Source organism: Ceratotherium simum, chromosome 9 (genome assembly GCF_057802395.1).
Source record: "Ceratotherium simum simum isolate JZ-2026a chromosome 9, ASM5780239v1, whole genome shotgun sequence".
Lineage (NCBI taxonomy): Eukaryota > Metazoa > Chordata > Mammalia > Perissodactyla > Rhinocerotidae > Ceratotherium > Ceratotherium simum.
This window is the reverse complement of record NC_141908.1, coordinates 61,265,736-61,293,341: the sequence shown is the minus strand read 5'-3', so window position 1 is coordinate 61,293,341 and position 27,606 is coordinate 61,265,736. Positions and strand designations below refer to the sequence as shown.

The following is a 27,606-nucleotide window of genomic DNA, read 5'->3' as shown; positions in this document are numbered from 1 at the left end:
CAGTCATAAAGAGAGACTCTGTTTTGGTGAAAAATTCAGCAGCATTTTTTTTTTGGAAGTTTCTAAAATAGGTCCTGACAAAAAAGGCTAATCTTATTTTGCAGCCAAAAAATTGTTGATTCTTGATTGTTTCTTTGGTAACTGCTTCTGTTCCCTCTTAAATCTCATCAGAAGCTGTGAGCACGTAGATACTTGGTATACAGCAAAGGAGGACACTGCTGACAGGTCACAGGATTGGTGCCTAACATGGCTTCAACAGTGAGGATGTTGGACTCTGTCACTTTTACTGTCTTGCTCAGGCCCCTTTGTGCCTAGTGATAAACTTTTGTACCCCCCAATTTTGGATTTAGAGAAAGTCTGGACCAAGGAATGGGTTTTTTTTCTGGGTCATGATGTTGAACTGAATGCCCTAAATGCTTCAAGGCAGGCTGATTAAGTAAAATTCAAATGAATAAAAGCCATGCCCGTTTTAGAATTATAGCAGCTGCTTGTTGAGTGTCTCATATGTGCCAGGCTATGTGTTTTAATAGAGTTAATAGATTTTCTTTTTTAATTTCAGATTAAGGAAAGCATTTCTGAGCTGAGAGATTGTCTAATTTATCTATAACTTGCTATCTTCCATTATATTCAAAGTCTAACTGTCAAATGGATTTATAATTTGTTTCCCGTAGGTTTCTTATGAGCATATAGAGGGGAAATCTGTATTTCCCTGGATGAAGAAAATAGTAGAAACTCCTTATTTTATTAACAGGTAAAATTTCTTTTGCCCAAGAAATTCTAAAAGGCACATGTTCAGGTGAATGTTAAAACTTTTCTTAAAATTTTTCCAATATTTTTTACACTTAATTTTTCCCCTTTCTTCCTATGTTCTATTTATATCTAAAAGCTAGTGTTTTTTAAAACAGTAAAATATCTGGCACAAAGGTATCATTATGGAATTTGCCTATTTATTGTACATTTTAGTATCAAATTTTGATTTGATTCCCAAATTAATGGGAAAATGATATTACTGTCTATATATGTTGAATTAGATTTTAACTTCCTAAGAATGAAGACATTGTTAGTGAGTAGAGTGCCACAAGAATTATGTAGGGATTCTGGACCGAGATACAGGCCATTATTGAAATAATTTGAAAATGAAGTTTTCAAACTTAAGAGAAATATTTTGTGTTATAGATAATATTTATCTCCTCTCTCAACGCAGTAGTACAAGATACTGTGTAATAAATTATATTTTTCATTTAAATAGCTTACAGGGTCACTCAAGGAAAGACAAAATAAAGCAACTTTAAAAGTGTCATAATCGGCAGTAAAGTTGGTTCAGAGATATAGCATTAGAGTCTGTTTTTTTGTGTTTTTTTTTTTTTTTTGTGAGGAAGACTAGCACTGAGCTAACATGCGATGCCAATCCTCCTCTTGTTGCTGAGGAGGATTGGCCCTGGGCTAACATCTGTGCCCATCTTCCTCTGTTTTATGTGGGATGCTGCCACAGCATGATAAGCGGTGCATAGGTCCGAACCTGCGAACCCCAGGCCGCTGAAGTGGAGCACACAAACTTAACCACTATGCCACCGGGCTAGCCCTAGAATGTGTTTTTATTTTTATTTATTTATTTAAAGTTCTTTAATGAACTCCTTTTTCTTTCTTTGTTTCTTTTTTTTTTTTTGTGAGGAAGATCAGCCCTGAGCTAACATCCATGCCAATCCTCCTCTTTTTGCTGAGGAAGACTGGCCCTGAGCTGACGTCCGTGCCCATCTTCCTACACTTTACATGGGGCGCCACCACAGCATGGCCTGATAAGCGGGATCCGAACCCCGGCCACTAGCAACGGAGCGCACGCGCTTGACCGCTACGCCACAGAGCTGGCCCCTAGAGTGTGTTTTTAAACACCATTTTATCACTAGTACGTGGCACATAAGAAGCACTAAATAAATGTTTGATGAGTGAATGAACATTGATATGCTTTAAGTCAGCTAGCTTTTATTTATTCAAACATTGTCTTAGATCTGTCAGAACCCAAACTTATCAATACTTCTTTTAACTTTATTATGTTATTAGCTAAAAAATAACTGCTTTTTAGTGGAGCTACACAAATATATCTCATTAATGATATTACTGAAAGTAATCTGGAAAAACAATAAGAGTCACAGCTACTTAAAAACACAAATGTGGGGCTGGCCCCGTGGCTTAGCGGTTAAGTGTGTGCGTTCCACTGGTGGTGGCCTGGGTTCGGATTCTGGCGCTTACCGAAGCACCGCTTGTCCGGCCATGCTGAGGCGGCGTCCCACATACAGCAACTAGAAGGATGTGCAACTATGACATACAACTATCTACTGGGGCTTTGGGGAGAAGAAGGGAAAAAAAGGAGGAGGATTGGCAATAGATGTTAGCTCAGGGCCGGTCTTCTTCAGCAAAAAGAGGAGGATTGGCATGGATGTTAGCTCAGGGCTGATCTTCCTCACAAAAAAAACACAAGAAAAACCACAAATGTGTTGTGGGGGTGGAGTGGTGGTATTGGGGATGGGTCTAGGGAGGCCCTTGACACATGCACTGTGGTTAGGAGTTAGAAGGAAAGGGTAAGGAAGCTTGCTCCTTCCTCCTTAGTCTCTAAGAGGGCATTCCTTGTCTTGTCATGGCTTTCCTTACGATGGTAGTGTACTGGTTAAGAGGTTGGACTTTGGAGTCAATAAATCAGAATTTGAGTTCTGGTCTTTCCACATACCAGCTGAATGATTTTGGGCAAATCATTTAACGTCTTAAGGCCTCTTTGTTCTTATCTCTAAAATGGTGACAATACCAATCTCAAGAAGCAGTTTAATATCTCCTAAAGCACTTAGCAGACTGTGTGACAAATTGCTTTTGAAAAATGGAAGCTGTTATTTATGTTACCTCTCTGACTTTTTGGTCTACTTCACTGGCTTTTCTTCTAGCTGCCCTTTAAATGTGGGTATTTCTAAATGACCTTTTTTTATCCCACAGTATATATGTATGAAAACATGCTTTAACTAAGTAATACATTATCTTCTATCTTCTGTGTTCTAGATCTGACTTCCAGCTCCCCTTTGGACAGCTCCACAAGCTAAATAGCAAACTTTTTATCCAATTTTTTTTTTTTTTTTTTTTTGGTGAGGAAGATCAGCCCTGAGCTAACATCTGATGCCAATCCTCCTCTTTTTGCTGAGGAAGACTGGCCCTGGGCTAACATCCATGCCCATCTTCCTCTACTTTATATGGGATGCCGCCACAGCATGGCTTGACAAGCGTGCATTGGTACACGGTGTGTCCGAGATCTGAACCTGTGAACCCCAGGGCCGCCAAAATGGAGCTCGCACACTTAACCGCTGCACCACCAGGCCGGCCTTTTATCCAATATTGAACACATGATTATACTCCATTTTGTTTCTTTTCTGTGTTCTCTGCCTTGAGCCATCCCCATACATTTGGTTACCTAAACTAGATCTTTCAGAAACTCCTTTGACTTTTACAAAACATCAAGGTGGTCATTTAGGGCTTGTGAGTTTTAGTATTATAATGTCTCTCGAATTTATCCCCTTTAGGTTTCTGTCTCCCGTTGGGACAAATGCTATGATAATCCAAACACTGCTTTTCATGCCTTCCAATCTCTCCTCCTATTGCAGCCCCCGGCCCTCCCTGCAGCCTCCACTAGGGGAAACAAAATAAAACAAAGCTACTGTAATCTCTTTCTCTGTATTACCTCACATCTCTGTTTTCCTGGACCGTTCACTCATCTTTGAGTCCCTGTTGTCTAGAATATAGTAGACCAGCAAATAATACTTTGGTTTTAAAAGGAATCATCTTATAGTAAAATGATGTAACAGAGTTTTGATGGTGTGCTTTGTTGTTAGTAAATATGTCTCTCTTTCTATATAGACCCTAATGGAAACTTGAAGAAATATTTGGTCTTGACCAATTAAACTTTGACAAAATTCAAACAATTTTAGTTTAACTTTAACTTAAATGTCAATACTCTTTTGAAAAGGTATCATCAACGTTGAGTTAATATCTCTTCCACATGTAGTCTTTAATTCTAGCTTGAATAAACAATAAATAAAAGAATGAACCCCTCTTTAGAAGATACAAGTAAGCCTTGCTTTGATGTATTTGAAAAGTATTTGAAATAGTTAAGTGGCTGGCAGAGTATTGCATCATTACTAATGGACCTGCCCAAACTGGTTTAAATTTTTTTATTTTTAATTTTTACCGAAATAACATGAATACGTGGTAATGAATCAAATAGTCCAGAGGAATTTAGAATGAAAAGTGAGTGTATCTCCTACCTCACTCTTTTCCCACCTCAGACATATTCCTCAGAGGAAACTTCTGTTTTTAGTACTTCTAGAGGTTACCTCCTGGACTGTAAGAAATATGCTTGTTCTTTTAGATATTTATTTACCAACTTTAGACAATGTCTATTAATTCTTTGCTACAAAAGATGAAGATGTAGGTCGTTAAATTTCCTGTCCCTTGCTTACCCTCTCCCCTCTTCCTAATGTTTGATAATTTTTTTCTTAATATTTTTGGATCGTTGCTTACTTCCTTTGTAAACCCTTTTAAAAGGGTTTTGTCCCCTTTTTCTTTTTGTCTCCTTTTAAATAATATAGTTCTCTGTATATTTATATCCTCACCCTTGGTCATTTATACTTTTATGTTGTCGAATTGTTATTGCTTTTTTGTTCTGTGATTATAAAGTGTTCTCAGATTGAATTATATGCTGATTATAAAAATTAAAAACTAGTAAAGACCTGGGTGCTTGGTTTGCATTGCTTCACTCCGTTTTCACACTTCGGACTTTCTTATAAGTTCCAATAATATAATATATTTATGTTATATGTGTTTATTTCTATATATTTACTTATATATATAATATAATATAATTAGCATTAAAGTGAAATGGGTTCTTTCTTCCAAAATTATTTCACAGTTAAATTTGTTTCATAGGTATAGCATGGCTTTTTGGAATTACAGTTATGTGCCTTTATAGAATTCTTAAATTTATCCAGCCTAATAATCATACCACCTTTGTGTACGATTTCCTTTTTTTCTGGAGCCCACTCTCCTATACCCCGTCGTCTCTGACTTCCCTCTAGAGCGTTTGCTTAAGCGTACTGCGTAGCTTTCATCCTGGGCCATGTTTCTCTCTATTGTCTAGTGCAATGGTTTTCACCTGAGCTTTCACATTGAGTTTTGATAGAGGTTGGGAATCCCCTGAAATTTTGTACAGAATTTGTGTGTGAATGTATTTTTCAACTTTCGTCATATTCTCAAGGGTGGTTCTTCTCCTAAAGGGCATCTGTTTTAAAATCCCATTATTTTGTGAATTTTGTGCATTATATCTTCTGATCTTACTAAAGTACAGTCTTAACCTCTTCAGCTCAAGGATGTTTTCTGTTTTCTTGCAAATGAGACTGCCAATGAGCATTATACTGGGGTTTCATAGCAGAGCCCCTAAGGAGATGCATTCCTGGCATTTGCAGTCATTTTTCATTTTCTTCACATTTCCTAAAGTTATGTCTTGCCTCTAGGGATAGTTTTTCAGCTATCTTTCAAACTGTTGTTAGCCAATCCCTTTGGCTACAATGGTGATTATGGTGATATGCCCTTCATAATAGCAAAGGATTTTACTAAAACCTAATCACCTGCTGATCTTTAATTTTTGTTTTCTTGGTCATTTCTTTGAAGGGGCTTTAGCCACTTTTAACCTGGTACCCTTTGAGTACTTTTAGCATGGTATCTTATTATTTTTCATGGCAGTGCCTGTCTTTTGTCAGATCAAAAGTTATTTGCCAAGATCCAAAATAAAAGACAGCAAAAGAAACTATAATGAAGTAAATAACAGATGTACTATAATGAAGTAAATAACACTATTTTCCTTTATTCTTGTTCCTAGCACTCTTCTTAGGAAAAAATGTTTTAAATATGTACACCAATGATCTTTGGCCAAGAATACATCGGATAGTATATTGTGTTAGTTCTCATTGTCTAGTGTAGGATAGAATGTAGAATATGGGGGAATATATTTAATTGCTTTATTTTTTTAAAGAGTATTTTATTTTGGGAGAGTATGTACATTTTCATGGCACAAATGACCATGCTTTATCTTGCCTCTGGGCCTTTGCTTATGCTGTTTTTATTATCTGGAACAATCTTTCCCTTGCATATTCTTTCACTAGGCTAACTTCTGCTTGTCTTTGAGGTCTCAACTTAGATGTCACCATTTCAGAGATGCTTTCTTTAACCCTTTCAGTTTACGTTAAGAGTTGCATGTATGTGTTCCCATAGTCCCTTCTACTTATCGTTCATTTATTTATTTAAAACATTTATTGAGTGCCTTCTATGAGCCAAGTCCTGCTTTGGGGGAGGGGATCCAGCAGTGAATAAACAAATCAAGTCACTGCTCTTGTAGAGCTTACATTCTTTTTTTTTAATCTAAAACAAACAAACTTACTTTATAGACCCTGAAATTTGTTTCAAATAATTTTCACGTGTCAGAAAATATGACTTAAAAAAAATTTTTTTCAATGATTTAAAAATGTAAACATCATTCTTAGTTCATGGGCCATACAAAAAGAGCAGCAGGAGCCCAGATTCGGCCCACAGGCTATAGTTTGCCAACCTCTGGTTTAGGGTAATCTCAACAGCTGAAACAAATAAATCCCAGAATTTGAGTGGCTTAACATAATAAAAGTCTATTTTTCACTCCTCTAACAGTCCATTCTGGGAAGTCCTAATCATCGGGTGATTTTCTGCCCACAGTAACTCAGGGACCCATTTCTTTCCACCTTCTAACTCCACCATCCCTGAAGGTAGAAGTTCTTTACATCCAGCTGGCCAAAGTGTATAAGGAAAAGGCAAACCTGCTTCTTTTTTTTTTTTTTTTTTAATTTTTTGTTTATTGCAGTAACATTGGTTTATGACGTTGTAAAAATTTCAGGTGTACATCATTGTACTTCTATTTCTGCATAGATTACATCATGTTCACCACCAAAATACTAATTACAACCCATCACCACACACATGTACCGGATTAGCCCTTTCACCCTCCTCCCTCCCCCCTTCCCCTCTGGTAACCACCAATCCAATCTCTGTCCCTATGTGTTTGTTTATTGTTGTTATTATCTACTACTTAATGAAGGAAATCATACGGTATTTGACCTTCTCCCTCTGACTTATTTCACTTTGCATTATACCCTCAATGTCCATCCATGTTGTCACAAATGGCTGGATTTCATCGTTTCTTATGGCTGAGTAGTATTCCATTGTGTATATATACCACATAGAGCTTACATTCTGCTGGATAGAGATAGACAAAAAAAGAACAGGAACATAATACCAGGTAGAAATGAGTTCTAAGGAGAAGGACAAAGCAGTGAATAAGAGTGATACTGGGGAGATGCTAATATAATTAAGATGACCAGGGAAGTCCCTACTGAGGAGGAGGCTTAGGGCAGAGATTTGAAAATATGAGGGAGTGGGGTAAGCTGGGGGAGGAGCATTCTGTGCTGAGGGAGCAGCATCTGCAAAGGCTCAGGTGGGAGCATGTGGGACATGTTCAGGGAACAGGAGGTAGGCAATTATGAGTGGAACAGAGTGATTGGGGTGGGAGGAGAGATAGTGGTAGGAGATGAGGACAGAGTGACTGTAAGGGGTGAGCAGATCATGTATAGGGCTTTCTAGGCCATAGTAAGGACTTTGGCTAGTTATTCTGAGTGAGTTGAGATGTCACTGAAGGGGAGTAGCAGAGGAATGAAGTGATATATATCTATCATCAATATGGCTGCTGGGTTGAGAATAGTCTGCAGGGAAACAAAGGTAAAAACAGGGAAACTAGTTAGGAAATTTGCAGTCATTGAGATGAGAGCTGATAGTGGCTTGGACTAGGGCGGTAGAGGTGAGAAATGTTCAGATTCTGCATGTGTTTTGAAGGCAGAGCTTAGAGTATTTGCTGATGCATTGGATATGAGGTGTATGAGACCCCAAGGTTTTTGGCTTGAACACATATCAAGATTTACTGGGGTGAGCAAGCAAGAGGAACAGGTGTGGGGTGGGGGTATAGAAGGGATAGCACTCAACAGCTCGTTATTAGATATGTTAAGTTTGAAAGGCCTATTAGAAGTCTGAGTGGAGATGTTGAGTAACCATTTGTATATATAAGTCTAGAGCTCAGGCTAGCATTAAGCTGGGAATCAAGTTGAAGAGGAATTATTGAGTGTTTTAAAAGAGGAGAAGGAGCAGAATAATCATTGAGGAGAGTGGGAGAGGGAATTGACAGTGAAAATGGAGTAATGTTGCTACTCAGTTAGGGTTAATGATCATAAATTCAGGTTGAGATTGAGTCAGCATAGATATATGCTTTTTCCTGTTGTGGGTTTTATCAGACAATTATGGTAGACGGAGAGAGGGACAAAGAAGTAATATGATGAGGGGCCATTTAATCTTAAGATGGATAAAAAAGCAAATAGGACATGAGAGGGTGAGTGACAGTGAAAAGTTGGTAGGGTGAATGGATAGAAGGTCCCCCTGAGTTCAAAGAATTGATGAGGGTAGGGTATTAAGAGGATATTAGAGGTATTACGTGGGAACTATTCTGCTGTTGATGCCACTTCACCTTGTTTCCAAATCTCCCAAGAACAACAGATGTCCAAAAAGGCCAGAAAGAAGCCAAGACAGTTTAAGCATAAACTTTATTCCTGTTTACAGTCCTGCCACTTGAGGAAACTTAAGCCACCACTCTCTGTCAGTATGTATTCATGTAACAAAAATAGTTGCTGGGTGCCTTCTCAATTCTAGGCCCACCTTTAAATTCCTCCATCTTGCTCACCATCCTCACTGCACTTGGAAGCTCTGCCCTTTATTATTGTGGTCTTGCTCATACTGTTGTGCGTGTGTGTATGTGTGTGTGTGTATGTTTTACATCTTATGTTATTACCTGTTGGTGAGGGTCTTTGCCTTGAAGGGAATTAATCATTGTAGTTTTTCACCATCTTTGAACCTTGCACCTGGAAGTTAGTTGTAGTGTAACCATCTTCTAAAACTGGATATTTACCTAAGAAAAATGAGAGTTACCTTATATCTGCATATACATTCCTCACTAGACTGTATGCTCATTTAGGGGTAGGGTCAGCATTTTATTCATAGTTTTATTCTGACCTCTTCCCACGATGCCTGACAATATACTAGATTGGGACGTTGGTTGACTACATGAATAATATATTATTACAGTAACTATTCAGTTATCTAGAGGTCACTTTTCATGTCACTTGCCTCTTCGGATCACATCTGAGAACTAGAAAGGAAGCAGTTCTACTCCTAGGAATCTTCCCAAGGAAAATGAAAGTGCGTTTCCACATAAAGATATGTTTATGGCAGCATTCATTATTCATAATAGCCTAAAACTGGAAACAGTTCAAATGCCCATCAACTGATGAATAACAAAATGTAGTATATCCATTTAATGGAATACTATTCAGCAACTAAAAGGAACAAACTACCGATACGTGTTACAACATGGATGAACTCCAAAAACATTAGGCTAAGTGAAAGAAACTAGATGCAAAAAGCTACATATTAAATGATTCCATTTTATAGGAAAGGTCTAGAAAAATCTTTTTTTTTTTAAAAAGCAAATTTATTGAGACAGAACGCAGATCAGAAGTGCTTAGGGCTGGGGCTAAGAGCAGGATTAACTGTAAATATGCACAAGGAAACTTTTGGGGATAATGGAAATGTTCTAAAACTGGATAGGGGGCCGGCCCTGTGGCTTGGTGGTTAAGTGCGCGCGCTGCGATGCTGGTGGCCCGGGTTCGGATCCCGGGTGCGCATCGAGGCACCACTTCTCCGTTCATCCTGAGGCCAAGTCCCGCATACAACAACTAGAAGGATGTGCAGCTACGACATACAACTATTCACTGGGGCTTTGGGAGGAAAAAATAAAATAAATAAAATCTTTAAAAAAAAAAAAAAAAAAAAAAAAAAAATAAAACTGGATAGGGTTGGTGGTTATACAACTCTATAAATTTACGAAAGTTCTTTAATTGTTCACTTATGATGAATGAATTTTATGGTGTATAAACTGTATCTCAATAAAGCTATGGAAAACAAATGATTTTGAGCAACCAGAAACGATATTTTAGAAAAAATGAAGTTTCTTCAGACATAAGCTTTTTGGTTCTCAATATGCCCAAGCTTGTTGTTTACTTAGGCAAAATTGTAACCAGTATATTTTCTAACACATTGTACATTAAGAAGTTCTCTCATCAGGAGCAAATGATAATTGACTGGAAGAGAAATAAAAACTTTAAAAAGTAAAAAGTGGGGCCAGCCCCAGTGGCCTAATGCTTAAGTTTGGCGGCGCACTCCACTTCAGTGGCCTGGGTTCGGTTCCAGGGTGTGGACCTACAACACTTGTCTATCAGTGGCCGTACTGTGGTGGTGGCTCACATGCAAAAAGAGGAAGATTTGGTAGATGTTAGCACAGGGAGAATCTTCCTCAGCAAAAAAAAAAAAAAGTAAAAAGTATAGCCAGCAAGGACTGTTTAATGTTGGCAGATTACCTTGCACATGTCAGTAGCACCTGAGGCCATTTAGGCATAAATAGCTCAGTATAATTATGAATTACAATGATGACATCTAATCAGTAAGAAAAGCCTGATTTATTTCTGAAAGCAAGGTAATCACATATTAGAGAGATTTTGAAAAAAAAACTATTAACATTGAGTGTAAAGGGACTAGCTTCATTTATATTTCCATTTATAATGGAAGACAGTGCCATTATGTGAAGTAAATTATGTTATCATTAACACAATGTAATGTCTTTTATACAACCATGTTATATCTGACCAACCACACTGTACTAGGACATATAATTTGTCATTTTCTAGTACTAATGATAGAATTAGTTTCATCAGTTTGTGTTAATTTGACCATCTTGTGACCAGAAATCTTAAAACTTTCAAGATTTTTCCTGATACAAGTTAATGCGCTCAGTTGGTGAACTAGAGATTGTTTTCATTTGTATTACTGAATCTTTGTTTCAGTTATCTAGTGCTGCATAACAACCCCAAAAGTTAGTGTGCTTAAAACAACAGCAGCTTATTTCTTGTCATTCTGTGGGTTGACTGGGCAGTTGCTTTGCTGGTCTCACCAGCCTTAGGTCACTGCGGCATTCAGCTGGGATAGCAGGATGCTGAGCCTCACTTTCCACGTTATATGATATATCAGGCTTCTTCACACAGGGCATTTTAGGGCTTTGTTCCAAAGAGAGCAAAATCTGAAGCTATAAAGCCTCTTAAGAGTATCGCTTTGCTGCTTTCTGTTGGTCAAAGCAAGTCACAAGTCCAGCTTAGATTGTTGGAGTGGGAAAGTAGACTACAACTGTTAGTGGGAAAGAGCAATGAAATCCTATTGCAGAGAGGCATGGAGGCAACCTTTAATTTTTTTGCCATTCTGTTTTTTAAAATATAAAACTTTTCTATTCTTTGCTTTTTAGAATTAATTTAAACAGATGACTAGCAATGTAAACTTGAAAAAGATCACTTTAATATGTGAAATGAAGAGGGTGAATTAAAAGTTCTTAGAAGCTTCAGTCTGTGAGATTGATGAGGCTACAATTAAATACAAGTATTTTCTGAAAAGAAAGCAGTGTTAGCTTTGCTTGTCTCTATACTTCTTTTTGTCATTGTATGGCATCTTGAATGTTGAAGTGTATAGAAGAAGTGTTTTGAGCTTTGAAATCTGATTGACCTGGATTGGCATCTTACCCTCTTTTAGTCTCTTTCTGTATCTGGAAAATGATTATAAAAATATACCTTGATTGGGAGGATGGAAAAAGCTCTGGAGATAGATGGAGGTGATGGTTGAACAAGAATGCAACTGTATTTTTAGGTGTGAACTGCACACTTAAAAATGGTTAAAATGGTAGATTTTATGTTATGTGTATTTTACCACAAGAAAAAAAAGTACCTTGAAAAGTAGTTATGAGGATTAAATTTAGTAACAAATCTTAAACACTCAGTAGTGCTTATTTACTAGGCAAGTATCAGGATAACTTTCCCTAAAGTGTTTTTTTAATTACCCTTTGCTCAGAAAAAAGCATTTCTGAAATATTGACTGCCAATGGAATCATTTTGTATATGATAAAAGGAAAGTCCTACAAAGTCTTATGAACTTTTTTAAAAATGACTAATCTTGTGTTAATTTGGATTTTCAGGTAATCTTTGGAGATTTGCTTATAATTGATATGAATGTCATTTCTCTTTAGATGTATCGCATTTCCTTCTTTCATGCTTTCCTATCCTGGAAGGACAAAATTAAATATTTTTCCCAACTTTTGAGGTTTATTCAAGGGATTAAATCACCACTCTGTGTTAGGATACATAAACTCATTAGAGACATGACGTGATACAGGTATTTCATTCATTTGAAATCAGCAGTGCAGTTTAAAAATTGACTCTATGACTTTTGAGAAACTTGAGGATCATTTATTTATTTATTTATTTATTTGTAGTTCATCTACTTTGTGCCAGTATCCTACATGCTGGGGATACAGCAGGAAATAATACAAACCTCCTTGCCCCCATGAAATTTAAATTCAAATTGGGATGTTAGACAACAAACAACTAAAGTGAATAAATACGTACTTTCATTTAGAGATAAGTAGTAGGAAGAAATAGAAACCAGGATAAGGAGTTAGAGAGTGTAAGAGGGTGAGGAGACTAATTTAGATAAGAGTGCTCAGCAGTGACTTCTCTGAAGAGGAGTGAAGTGAGGGAGTGAGCTCTGTGAAGTGGAGAAGAGCATCCCAGCCATGAGAAAGAGCAAGTGCAAAGGCTCTGAGGTGGGGCCAAGCTTGGTGAATTTGATGAGCATGGCAGGAAGACCAGCTTGACAACTACTGAGTGAGGCTGGAGGAGTGTGAAAGGAGATGAGGTCTTAGAGATAGACAGGGGTCCTGTTTAGATTCTACTCTGAGGTGCTTGTACAAGGACTTTGTTTTGTTTTTGTTTTTGTTTTTTTGGTGAGGAAGATTAGCCCTGAGCTAACATCTGTTGCCAATCTTCCTCTTTTTGCTGAGGAAGATTGGCCCTGGGCTAACATCGGTACCTATCTTCCTCTACTTTTTATGTGGGACGCCTGCCACACCATAGCTTGATGGACAATGCGTAGGTCTGTGCCTAGGATCCAAACCTGCAGACCTGGGGCCGCCTAAGCAGAGCACATGAACTTAACCACTATGCCACTGGGCTGGCCCCATAAGGACTTTGTTTTTTGTTCTAAGTGTGATAGGAAACTATTGAAATTTTTTAAAAACCTTCTATTTCGAAATAACATTAGACTTAAAAGAAATTTTGAAAGAATAGTACAGAGAATTCCCATATACTCTTCACTCAGTGTTAACATCTTACATAACCATCATTGGAATCCTTTTTTCAGGGTAGTGTGGTGCCTTAAAATGCCCTCTTTCCTGCTGCTATGTGGAGACCACTGAAGAGGCAAGAGCAGAGGTACAGAGACCAGTTAGGAGGCCACTGTAGTAATCCAGATGAGAGTTGATGACTAGGGTGGTAGCAGGCGAGTTCCTTAAAAGAGTTGTTACCCAAATAGCCTCTCAGGATTCTTACTTTAAAAAACCTAGTTTCAAATATCATACTTAGAAACTGAACAAGATTTTCTCTGAAACCAAACTCCTATTCTTGGTTGTTTTTTAACAGGAACAAAATACTAGCATAATTTAGATCAAGGAAAATAATTTATTATGTGTAAACAGTTTCAATAATAAAGAAGATAATAATTGAAATGGATGAATAAAGAACTAAAGCCACATTCCTTTGTGTGGAAAATCTGTGAGTTAGCTCTCTTAGGCATTGGTTCCTTATTATAATTAGCCAGTACTTTTTCTTTGAAAGAATGAAAACTAGTAAATACTTAAATTTCAATCAGTTTTTTAGATACTTATTTTTGTGTGGACATGCTTCATTGTACAAAGATTACCAAGATTATTTTTTTGGTAAATATTTATTTATTTATTTATTTATTTATTTATTTATTTATTTATTTATTTATTTATTTATTTATTTATTTATTTATTTAATTTTCCCCAAAGCCCCAGTAGATAGTTGTATGTCATAGCTGCACATCCTTCTAGTTGCTGTATGTGGGACCCAGCCTCAGCATGGCCGGAGAAGCGGTGCGTCGGTGCGCACCCGGGATCCGAACCCGGGCTGCCAGCAGCGGAGCGCGCGCACTTCACCGCTAAGCCATGGGGCCGGCCCTACCAAGATTTTTCAATGCGAAGAAGATATGATCATATTTTGCTATCTGCATGGCTGATGTTTATTCTGTTTATTTTCAGTTTTTACACATTTTACTTGAGTGTTAAGAGTAATGATCCGTAGTTAGAGATTTTAATGCAAGCACTGTACAAATATTTTGCTAATATAGTTAACCTGTGTATCCATGATATACTTTTACAGTGTTAGTGAATAGAATCAATTCTTCTCAAAATTGTACTCTTCTAATGTTTTGTTCTGTAACATCAGTTTATTACTCATCTATGTTCTTAAACCATTTCCTGCTTTTTATTGACTATAGAACAATGGGATGATGAATTAAGAAAGCCTTGTTCTTTCTAACCTGAAGTTAAATACTTTTTGGTAGTAGCTACTCTCCTTCACTTTAAGAACTAAAATGTAGCATATTTTTACAGTTGAAGTCTGAGAGTTGTAGACCTCTTTGTCATTATAGTTGAACTCTTTCATGCAGAGCTTTATAGAATTTATTTTCATTAAGTGGGGAAATTAATTGTAACTATCTCAAAGAGGTGTCGGGAGGATTGTGTGAGATACTTGAAGATTATTTGTAACAATGCCTAGCAGAGGCATGTTCGGTTAATATCAGCGCTTATTAGAAGTACTATGAGTAGTATTGAGATTATTTGAAATAGCTTTATTTTTGCTTATTTTGAAGAAATTATGTGTGAGCTTCCTTTGTTATTCACCTATTTTTTGAGTAGCTTCTAGGTTCTAGGCACTGGTAGATTTTTTCATGTGTTTGTCTTGGCTAACTGTCCACATCAGCTCCTATTTTGATGATGAGGGTATTAGGCTCTGAGAGGTTGCATGTTTAGCCATGGGTGCACAATAAAAGGTAGGCTTTCTAGCATCACCTACCAAAACTTGTCTGACACTGACATAGAAAGGTCTTTTAAATTTGTCATAATCACTCATCTGATAGATGTTTATATTGCATACTTCTTTTTGTGCACAGCTGTATAATATGGGCTATGGAAATTAAAAAATCGAGTTAGGTACATTGTCTTATAGTGTTGGAGATAGCTATGATGTAAGGTAGAAAGTGATACTATTAGAAATTGTACACATTTAAAGGAAGGAGATGTTATTTGCATTTAGGGAAGAAGTTTGCAAATGAGGTTAACGTTTAACCTGAGTAGTTTAGGAGTAGTGGGATTTGGACATATAATGAGTAGTGGGATTTGGATATCTCAATTGAGGAACCAGTAAAGAAAACATGAGATGTGTATAGAAAATGGGAATAGTTTGTTTTGGCTACTGTGTATAGTATGTGAATGGGTGTAGGGGAAATTTAAATTAGAAAGGTCAATTAGGGCCAAATTATGTAGGGCTTTGAAAACTTGACTAATCGTTTTGAATTCAGACATCCATTAGTTCAATAAATTTTTTTAGCCATTGTAGAGGCTAGTTACATATGGTTTTGGGGAAGATAAAGTTGAATGAGAAATTTAGACCATAATGAGATTTTATTATTAAAAAGAGAAATGGTGGGCATGTAGATGGTAGAAAGAACACTTTATTAGGAGTAAGGAAATAAAATTTCCAATCCTGGCCTGTCATTAGGTAGCTTTGGGAAGATTCTTTTAAAGTTCTTTGGGCATTGGGTTCTTGATTAGGTTCTTTGTACAAAAGATCATTAAGGCCCGTAGCAAGATGGTGACTGTCATTTTTTGTCCAAACTAGGACACTGAAATTGAAAGGAAAAATAGTTAAGCCCAGTAGCAACCAAGTTATATCCTTGCCTCTTATTATGAGTCTATTTTCACTTGTTATATTTCAAAACTCAAATTTAAAGTACTGAAAAGCAGGAAAAAGGACTGTCAATCGTAAATGTTTAATGATGTTGAACAAGGTAAGGGTAGTATAATTGGAGGAAATAGAATCATTTTTAAATAAGTATCTGCATGATATTGTGAGTTAATGATTTAAAAATGAGCATGTAAACAAAGAATTGTTTTGAAATGATTTCAGAATAAGCAGTAAACAAATAATTGTTTTGAAACAGATATGTTGTTGAAAATAAACACAACTACTCTCACAGGTAAAGCTAAGAAGAGTTGTTCATCACTATAAGTATATACCTTAATTTGTATGGCGTTTGGGGGAAGTGATGAGATAATTCATTTACACGTTTTCCAGACATAGCTACTTCTTTAAATGTCTTCAGGGACTGCACTGTTTAGGGTAGTTTACCTATAATAGTTGGGTCTACCAGACTGCTATGTATGCTGTTTTAAATAATCTTTTTGTATTTTTTTTTTCAATCTTCCCTTGATGTTATGCTCACTGCTGTAAATTTTCTGGCTTATTGTAATGGTTCAATACAATTATGTACAGAGGCACCTCTCCCCCAACCTTCCTGTATAAGTAAGAACTGTATGAGGACCTCAAAATTGTGTGGGCTTTGATAGCAGGTTTGATGTTTGGAACCACTGTCCCATATTTTCTAGTTTCCTCATGTTGTAGATAAGTGATTCTCAGACATTTAATATGTATTCAGATCCCCTGGATATCTCGTTAAACGGCAGATTCTGGTTCACTAGGTCTGAGGTGGGACTGCGATTCTGCTTTTTTAACAAGCTCCTAAATGATGTGGAAGTTGCTATTCTTTAGACTATACTCAGAGTATCAAAGTTCTAGATGCTTTATTTTAATTCTGGCATTAAATATGGCTGGGTTCTTTCAGAAATTATATTAATAGTCTTACAAAGAAAACTTAGGACTTTTGTAAATTTAATAATACAGTTGATTGAAATAATATTTGTCTTTTGTATTCACATTTCCCTCTTTCATACGTGTACCAGTGTCTTAATTCTAGTTTTGCTTCTTTCTCATTTCTTTTTTGTTGTTGTGGTTTTTGCTTTTGTTTAACGTATTATTGTGTTTTGTGGATCTGGTCAGGGAACCGTTACTGTATTTTATGTTTGTATCTACATTTTATTTTGCATGCGTAACGTGGCTTTGCCTGGATGTTCTTTTTGGTAAGTTCCAAATTTATAAAGCATATTGTTTTTTGTAGTGTAAGTTATGATGTTTTTCACCTTCTTTTCTTCCACTTCTAGTAGTGTGATCATGCTCATGAGTTGTTTTTAATTTTTTTTTAAAGAGTTCATTTGATAATTATTTTTTCCTAACATTTTCCAGTTTTCCTTAGTAGTAGTGCAGTTTGATACTAATCTGCTTTGATTCGTTTTATGGCCTCACACTGTCAGTTGCTGATCACTATTAGCACAGTTGCTGTCTCAAGTATTTTGGTTTTTTGAAAAGCCTTAATCATTAGAAATATTGTTCTAAAAGCTTGTGCTTCCATATAGCAATCATAAAAGAAGATAGTTTGTAGTAAAATTAAATATTTTTCTTCTCAATGAACAATGCATTCTTATTTTGTTTTTACAGCAACAGCTTGCACAGCTACAGAAAGAAAAATCAGAGATTCTGAAAAATCTGGCATTATATTACTTCACATTTGTAGATGTTATGGAATTTAAGGTATGTATTTTAATATATAAAATTTAACATTTCAGAGGTAGATATGATATTTGTTAATTGTATAAATTGCTTTGTCACTTATCGGTAAGAAAATTAGAATTCTTCTAAGACTAGTTTAAAATACATTTTGTTTGTGTGTGTTTCCTGAATTTAATATTATTTGTATAGGTTAAAGATTAAAATAAGCTTTTATTTTTAGGACCATGTTTGTGAATTGCTGAACACTATTGATGTTTGCCAAGTCTTCTTTGATATTGTAAGTATTATTTTCAGAAAAATTTTCAATTCTCTTATCTGTTTGTAGTAGAACTAAGGGGACCGAATGCTTTTCTTTAGAGAAAATTTATATGGCTAGTATATAAAGTTTTAGCATTGTTAATTTGGCTTGTTTTGTAGCTGTTTTTTAAAGTGAGTATTTATAATGTATTATTTTTACTTGTTTATTTGATTGTCACTGAATATAAGTCTTATACATATTGGGAAATAGTTGTTAATTTAGTATTTTATTTTAGTAGGCCCAATTAAAAAAGTTAAGTGGATAATATTTTTCTCTGTAAAAGGCGTACTTGGTAGAATCTTTCTTAGTAAGACAATTTCTAGATATAGGAAAGCAAAGTGAAAATGTTTCCACTGACTTAATGGTGAACTTTTTTATTTACTTGTTTATTTAATAGTCATTTTTCTTGCTTAGTGAGATTGGCCTCTTGCGTTTCTTATTCTGGATTTGGTTATCCTTTTAAACTGTTAGCAGTTTGAATATGGCAATCACAGATTCTTTTGCATCCATAAAATTGTGTCACAAACACAAAATTATTATCTGTAATTCCCAAATTTTAGGCATATTTTTGTTGAAAGGAATTAGAATTTCAGAAATGGGGATAAAGTAAATAACTATAGAAAACTATTTGTTTTCAGTAGCTGCCATGAGATGAGTCTGTATGTGTTTGAAAGTTTGTGAAATAGGAAGGCATTAAATATGATTTTTTTCCCTAGACTGTAAACTTTGATTTAACAAAGAACTACTTAGATTTGATCATAACCTATACAACACTAATGATACTGCTGTCTCGAATTGAAGAAAGGAAGGCAATCATTGGATTATACAACTATGCTCATGAAATGACCCATGGAGCAAGGTAGACCTGCATTATAAGAATCTTGGTGAAATTCTCAATTTGATGGTTTACAACTCAGTGAAATTTGATATGTCTATTTTAAGTGATCGAGAATACCCACGCCTTGGTCAGATGATTGTGGATTATGAAAACCCTTTAAAGAAGATGATGGAAGAATTTGTACCCCATAGCAAGGTAAGAGCTGGTTTTTAGATGGGCTTTAATAATGTGTGTGAGATAACTTAAGGATGGATAGTTAGATAGAGTGATAAACTTCTTTTAGGAAAAAAATTATAATGGGATATGAATAATAGCCATGCATGGTTTTATCTAATTGTGAACCAGTGAACTAATTGATTAGATTTTGAATAGTGTATAAAGACTCAGGAATATATTGATCCATTATAATTTCTAGATTTATTATAGAGTGTAGAGGTAGTGAAGTTTAGTATTGAGAATGTTTACTCATTACTAGACTGCCTGGGTTCTAATGCCAACTCTGCCAATTACTAACTGTATAGTATTGGGCAAGTTACTTAACCAACTTCACTATACCTCAGTTTTCTTATCTGTAAAAATGGAGTAGTAGTAGTACCTACCTCAAATGACTCTTATGAGAACTGAGTTACTTCATAAAAACTATTTAGATACATAATATTTGATAAATTTAAGCTATATTATTATAATATAGCCTCTTAAGGAGAAAAAAATTATAGGAGTTTTCTGGAAATAATTTGCAATGTCTGTCTTTTATTATATATTAAAAAAATAGTTCTTAATGAAATAAATTTTGGTTTTAAGGAATCTTGCCATTACAGCTTCTCTGCAGTAGGGCTCTTTTAAAGAACCATGGTTCCTAGGCATGTCAAGAAAATTTATAGGTTTCTCATACATCCTCATTACTTATAGATAAGGAAATTGAGGCCTGGAGAAGTGACATGACAAAGTAAGCCCTCTGGCAGCGTAGTGCCAAAGCAGAGCTAAAGCCCAGGATATTAGGATCTTGCTCCATTGTTCTCTTTGAATAATGAGAGTTAGACTTGTCAATAATACACTATTTTGTATAAATCTGTGCTTTTTTTGACATATAGTTAACACCAAGAATTTTCCTTCAGAAAATTCTGAAGATGCATTTCCATTTTAATTCTTTGCATGGCTGTATTATAACCACAGATTTATATAGATTTAATGTCTTGGAATTAGTTGAATCATTAGTTTGAAAGAGACTAGTGGATGGCATCAGTTTTGAAGTAAAAATCAGCATTGTAGATGAAAGTGTCAGGATTCCTCAAAGTGCTGACCGTATCGTAGTCGTCATCCGTCTCTCAGGTTTTGGTAGTGCTTTTCCCTCACCTACAGCTGTCTTCCCTACTCCTCTCTATTTTTTCCTCTCTGGATCCATTTCTGACTTTTAGACAATCATGTTGGGCTTTGTTTTTATTTAGCCACTTCAAATTTGCTTCTTTCCCCACTTAGGTGATGAATATTTCCTTGAAGGCTGTTGGATCTCTTTTTAAGTTTTCCCTAGTCACTAGCAATTCCTAGACTGTTAATAATTACTTGAGGAGAACTGTCCATTTGTCCAGTTATTTCCTAGTCTTGATTTTTTTCTATGTTCCATCATATCTCAGAGTTTTGATAGAAAGGCTATAATGTATTTTCTAGGATTTGTTAAAATTAAATTAATTTAATTTTAGGAACATATTCAGTATCATTTGGTAGAGTAATAAAAATATGGATTCCTGGGTTCTACTCCCAGAGGTTCTGGTTTGCTAAGTTTCAGGTGGAGCCCTGGATTCTGTGTTCTAAACAAACTACTCTGGCAGTTTATGTGCAGCCAGATTAAAGAGTCACTCTGTATAGAATTTAGGAAGCAGGGATGGATAGCAAAGGATGGTTCAAAGCAAGCGAGAAGCAGATGAAATAAAACGTTAAATACCTTGGTGATAAAGCTGTAATTAACAGACCAAATGGCAAATAGAAGTTAAGTAATTTATTAAGATAGAGTACAGTGGATTATTTTTATAAGACAGTCGTTGGAAAATTCTGAAACATGTTGAGCTCTATTAACACTTAGTTGTATAACCATAATGTCCTTTTCTTTCAATGAGAACTATCAGAGTAGAAAATGATATGCCAAAGGATGGAACTAGGGTCTCTACTCCTCTTGAAATAAAGATCCCAAGATTGCCAAACATGTTAACTTTTAAGAAAGTAACATGATTTCCTGAGCTGAGCTCTTGCCCAGGAATGTAGAATCTATGTAGCTTTCAGGAAATTAAAAAAAAAGAAAATCTAGAGGAGGGTAGCTGGGACCCACCTCAGATATTATATGGAGCATAGTTGTAGTTAGGCTCTATTCTTTTATGATTGTTCAGTTAGAAATGCATAAGAGTTGTAGTTGGAATTTAAATGAAAAAAGAAAAACAACATTTTTATTCCTCAACTTTCTTTTTTCCTATTTTAATTAGTCTCTTTCAGATGCACTAATTTCTCTTCAGATGGTATATCCTCGAAGGAATCTTTCAGCTGACCAATGGAGAAATGCCCAGTTATTGAGTCTCATCAGTGCACCCAGTACAATGCTTAATCCTGCACAGTCTGACACTGTATGGTTCTATTTTTCCCTTTTTGAATGAAAATAGTAAAGTTGATTTTTAAAAAAGTCAGTTAAGCAGTGCTGTTGCAGTTTTTCTTCTAATTAGTATTAGCCTATCCATGAAATTTATTGTAAAATGCTCAGTAGTTAAGTTATACTGTTTAGTTTTTTTATTTCTAGATTCTGATGCTGTTAATACAATTAGTAGTATGAGTATTTTCTTTTAAAGTTTGTTTTTTTCTCTTATGGTAGAAAATTTGGAAGATGCAGAAAATTATAAAGAAGAAAACAAAATCACCTCAAATCTTACCAACTAGAGAAAGTTGTTATTATATTCTGTTATATTCTTTTCTCTGTATATGAACATAGATGTCATGCATATGGAGAATACACACACATAATTACTGATTTGGGTGAGACAGTGAGCATCCATGTACATAAATCTTTTTTAACTTGACTAAAATTTTATCCTTTGGAATACTGCAAACTCTGAAATAGACTTGGGAAATTTAGAACTTGTCATTTGCCAGATTGAAGACAATTTAGCAACAGTATTTTTTAAAGAGAGGTTTCAGGGTGTGTAAACACGAAAGGGGGCACAGCTCTGAATTTATGGACTGCAAGTTTAAATACAGATTATAAAACTTTTGTCCAGCTATTCAAATTTTTTGTAGTATTTGAGCCCAGAATTGAGGAGTAAGAATTCTCAAGAGGAAGAGGAGAGTGACTTAATATGGAATATTTTTTTTAGAATTTCTTCAAACCACAAATTTTTTTTTTCTCTTTTTAAGATGCCTTGTGAATATCTCTCTTTGGATGCAATGGAAAAATGGATTATCTGTAAGTAAAATCGATTAGTTTTATGATTACCCCTCAAGTTTTAAGTTTTAGAGAAAAATAACAGGTAACGTGTTACTTCTCTGCCAGGCCTTCTGTGTGCATTACCTGATTCAGTCCTCATATTGACCCTGCAGGGGTAGCTAGTCTCTTTTATAAATGAGGAATCTAGAGCTTAGTCCACACAGCTAGTAAGTGACAAAGACAAAATCAGAACCCAAGCTAACTGCAAAGCTTATGGTCTACGTTATATTGCCTCTCAACATAGCCATCTAAACTAAGTTTTTTTGTTTTGTTTTTAATGATTTTTTAACTATTGCGTTTATTCAGTTAAGGCTTGGTTTTAATTTACTTCAGCACATGTAATAAGTGACTCATGTTTGGCAGCTTGTTGGGTGCGTGGGGGATAAAATTACTAGTTTCTGCTCCTAAGAAGTTCACAAACTATGGGAGAAATAGACACATGGACACACAGATGTAATGTAGAATGAGACTTACTACAATGTAATTCCTTCTACCTCCCCCGGGTCCACTGGCAGAGAGGAATAATTTTGAGCAGGTTGTGTTTTTGAGTTCTTATAGTTCTTGTTTCTTGATTTATTAACGCTTAGATACTATTTGTTGACTTTTATTTATTATAGTGTTTCTTAAACTATGGTGAGGGACCAGTTTTTCTTTTTGAATGTTTTTTGGATTGATACTTTTATAAAATACAGTGGACATGAAATACAAATAAAGATGGCTAGGAATGACATTAACAAACATATTCAGGATTACACATTTGTGTGGGATTTCCAAATTAGGTAACAAAAGGTAAAAGAGATTTCGGAATTCATATAAGAGAGAGCAGCATAATATATTGAACGAATATTGGACTTTAAGGGTAACTGTTTGAGGCTAAGTCTAGCTCTAATACTTGATTAGTATAACTTTAGGCAAGTCATTGAACCTTCATTTCTTCAGCTGTAAAAGAACGATACCACCTGTTCTGTCTACTCTACGGGATGATCGTGGGAGAATATATGTGAAAAGACTTATTTAGTAGACTATAAGTTGCTATGAAAATGTGAGATGCTATTTCATTTCTTCTAGTGATTTAGAAAAGTAGATGAGTTTTACTTTTCAGTTGTTGTAACAACTGTAATGATTACTGTATTATGTGTTAATTAGTAACTTCTGATCTCTGGTATAAAATATTTTATAAATATTTCTGAAAATATCTTTTACTCATTTATTAAAATGACTTCCTTCGCAACCCAGAAACGACATTTTTTTTCCTTTTTGTCCATATGGGTTCAAAGAACTGATTTTGCAGAGTACAGAAAATTATTATTGAAAAAGAATATTGTTGCTATCTTGTGTGTATATATATTATTATCTGTCACTTAAAAGCCTCAAATTAGTGATCATGTTTATGTTTCTGTATTTTTCAAAAGCCACTCTATAACTGAAATAGCTTTGGAATACTTTCATATTTGTATTTATTTTTCTTTCTATTTAAAGTTGGCTTTATTTTGTGCCATGGGATCCTAAATACTGATACAACAGCACTGAACCTTTGGAAACTAGCTCTTCAAAGTAGCTCTTGCCTCTCTCTCTTTCGGGATGAAGTTTTCCACATTCACAAAGCTGCAGAGGACTTATTTGTAAACATACGAGGGTATGACATTTTCAATTATTTTGTCTTTTTTGAAGAATAGTAGTGGGTGGATTATCTATTGAAGTTTTGGGATAGAGAAGGGTCGTATCATGCAAGAAGATATAGCCTGTACCATCTTCCAGGTGGCAGCAAGTTGTTTTTACTTCCTGATATGGTAGCAATTACATTTTTTACAGCTAACTTCACAGATTAAAATATCCAGTGTTCCTGACCTTTTAAAACTTGTATTCCAGGAGAGAGAAGATATGTATTCTTTTGCAAAGCGTAATGTGGTTTTAGACATAAATATTACTAAAAGCACCATATACATTTTAGAGTTTTGAAATTTTTGTAAGTATTTTAGAAAACAGTCCATTTGTAAAAATATGTGAATCAATCAAAAATACTTCATTAAATTAATTATAACAATTAGAGAAGTCAGACCACTGTATGTAGGAAATCATGTTTCCTTGCAATAGGAAGGTATTCCAGGTGACTAATTTATCTTCATTCCCTGTAAAGCAAATGATTCTCAGAAATTTGTTTCCTTTGGAATTTTTGATGCCTGCATTTCTTTCCACTTGAGGTTCTGTAGCCAGTATATAAAAACCAAATTCAGTTCCGACTTGGTAACAATTGTGAAATCTTTTGAAATAGAGAGCATCTAAAATATCCTGGGATCCCCTGTATCTGAAATTGTTGAATAATTATGTTGGGCTTGTTAGCTTCAGATAGAAATGAAATTTACCTACATTTATTTTATATGCAGTTCAGTAATGTCTTAATGAAATTGAGATAAAATAAAGCATCTCTTAGTTATTAAACGACAAAGATATGTCTAGCGCTAATAATTTAAGTCAGTCTACTGTCTCAAATTTTAGTGTACATAAGAGTTACCCTGGGGTGTGAATTAAAATCTAGGTTCCTGGGCATTACCCCTAACCTTCTATATCTGTATCTTGGAAAGGTTAATGGAATTTGCCCTTTTCCCCCAACTAGAAATTTATCGAGGTAACTTTACAAACAGAAAAATGCGTAAATTTTAGGCGTACAGCTCAGTGACTTTGCACGTGAATACTCGAGATGTCCTCTTAGATCAAGATATAGAACATTGCATTATCCCCAGAAAATTCTCCTGTGCCTCTCTTCCTGGTCAGTACTGTCTCCCCTGAACCCCCTCCCCGCAGCCACTTTCTCAGGTGACCGCTGTTCTCATTTCTGTCCCCGTAGGTGATTCTGACGTTCTCATGCAGATAGTCTCTCAGTCACAATATGAGAAACAGTGCCCTGTGTACCTCTTAGCTCTCATTTGGCTTTCATTTTAGATGGTGGAGTACCTGGAAATATTCTGTGTTGTATGGGTTTTGTCATTTTCTAATTGATTCAGATTGAAAATCATGAAACTTGTGTGATGTCTTAGCATATTGACAACCTCTCTGTGGAATAATCATATTTAAATATATGTAAACATTTAAAACCAGGTAGTCTGTGCATATTGAGTGAGCTTATGTTATATATGGTACAAGTCAGTTTAATGGCACCATGAAACCAATTTTTTTTGCTATGCTTTTTTAATGATAAATTTATCATTTAAGAATCTTTGTATTTGAAGTTGTTTTAATTTTTTATTAAATTGTGAGTGTTCAATTGAATTTAAAATGTCAATTATCAGAGTAATTACAAATCAGATCATCAATATAAAACCTTAATTATAAAGGTCAGGGATTACAGAATTAGTATACTTTGGTCATTTGCTCAAAGAACATATAAGTGTTGGAGTACTTAATTTAGGAGTTCGAGTTCTTGGTTAAGTGGTTTTAGCCAGGTTGTTAGGAAGATAGTTTTTTTTTAGTATTTTAGGAATTTTGAGATTTTGTCTGTACTACTCATGAAATTAACATAAATTTATTAGTACTTATTTTTCAGATGGCACCTTTAAACTGTTGAATGTTCTATGTTCTGTTTCTTTTCATTAAATGTTTTTTAATTTGAAAAATAAGTGTTTTTTTTTAAAGTAGGTAAAAATCACCCATAATTCTATCCCTTAAAATAATATAAAGTAATCAAATACTTTTCTGGTCCAGTTTTCTCCACCACAAAAACCCCTATCTGCAAATAGTCACTAGTGTTGATCACTAGTAAATGTCCTTTCAAATTTTATTAATGCTAATGAGATAGCATAAAAAGTCAGAATAGCTTTGTCGCACTTTAGATTTTTGGAAATCACTGTTAGTTACATTGGAAGGATAGTTTTAATCTCTATTAGGCCTTAAGGAACTGTGTTTAATAAAATAAAGATCTGCTTTGTGAAGTTTCATTTTATTGTTGGATTTAATACAATATGAGATTTACTTTTCTAGGAAGACTTGACGGGGTACTTAACAGTGGTAGGAAAGGATGTGGATAGATTTCTTCCATGCATTTCCAGTTTGAGGACCAGTTTTTCTTGTTGATAATAAGTCATTTTTAATTGAGTTGGTATTTGAATAACTTGTTTTTACTGTTATTGATCAAATTAAGATTAACATGATTCCATTTTCTTTTTTTTTTGCACATAGCTATAATAAGCGTATTAATGACATAAGGGAATGCAAAGAGGCAGCTGTGTCACATGCGTAAGTAGTTCTGTCTTATCTTGGTACTTTCAATCAAGAAGAATTCCTTTCTTCAAGCATTATTTTGTTGAAGTAAATGCAAATTAAGAGTGTGCAAGATGTGTTAATTGAAGCGGGGGACTTTCAATCAATGAAAAATAAGTATATAACCTCAGTATCTGGTACCCTTGGAGTTAGTGCAGACAGATATTAAATATTTTCAGAATGTTGATAAAAATGTTCTAAGGAAGTACTATACAAAGGACTTTTATTTTAGGTATCATTCAAGTTTCTTACTGCCACTATGCTCCCGTGCCAGTACTTTGCAGATTGTGATGATTGTTGTATTACTTCATGAAAATTGACATTTCTTCACACTCTCCCAAATGGTATTTACTTTGTAAAGTGCGTTAATCCCACACCTTTCCCAAATTGTAGTAAATATAGATAAATTAGAAATCAGTGTATTTAAGATCTTTGAACAACTTTTCAGTTTTCTTATGAACTGTAAATAATTTGATATTTCATTTTAATTGTTATGTATATGGTATACTTGTATATAATATTTTCTCCAATGAGCCTAGGTGATGTAGTGATAACATTATCTGATCCATCACTATTTCTATAAGGCAGAGAGAACACAAGCATCAGTGCCATAGATGAAAATATAAAACTGCAAGAAGTTTTAGAATTTAGGTTTAGGCTATAGGATGGATACTAGGAATTTAAACTGTCTTTTTTCATTGCTCTCTGGGCTATATTGTTTCCTCATGCGTATTTTTCTTCTCTCCTAATGATTGTGCTATATCATTTCCTCATGCGTATTTTTTTCCTCTACTAATGATTACTGAAAAATCATTCTCTAGTACAAATAACATACTTTGGAGTGTGTTCGAATTCCTTTCCTGACCTACAGAAATACATACGATTATCGCTTCTTCATGAGATAGACTGTAATGTAGGCAGATATATGGTGTCATATATCTTTTATAAAGTTTTAAAAATA

General features: G+C 35.0%; 1 protein-coding gene across 1 annotated transcript in view; it reads left to right on the top strand.

Moving 5' to 3' along the window:
- The window catches only part of NCKAP1 (NCK associated protein 1), a 100,337-nt gene that overhangs the window by 18,969 nt on the left and 53,762 nt on the right, over positions 1-27,606 (top strand). Inside the window, exons 3-10 of the mRNA XM_004426706.3 lie at positions 17,724-17,816; positions 18,016-18,072; positions 18,810-18,952; positions 19,036-19,126; positions 21,403-21,540; positions 22,322-22,370; positions 23,871-24,027; positions 26,565-26,621. Of these exons, the coding sequence (XP_004426763.1) occupies positions 17,724-17,816; positions 18,016-18,072; positions 18,810-18,952; positions 19,036-19,126; positions 21,403-21,540; positions 22,322-22,370; positions 23,871-24,027; positions 26,565-26,621 (785 nt within the window). The remainder of the gene's footprint in view (positions 1-17,723; positions 17,817-18,015; positions 18,073-18,809; positions 18,953-19,035; positions 19,127-21,402; positions 21,541-22,321; positions 22,371-23,870; positions 24,028-26,564; positions 26,622-27,606) is intronic.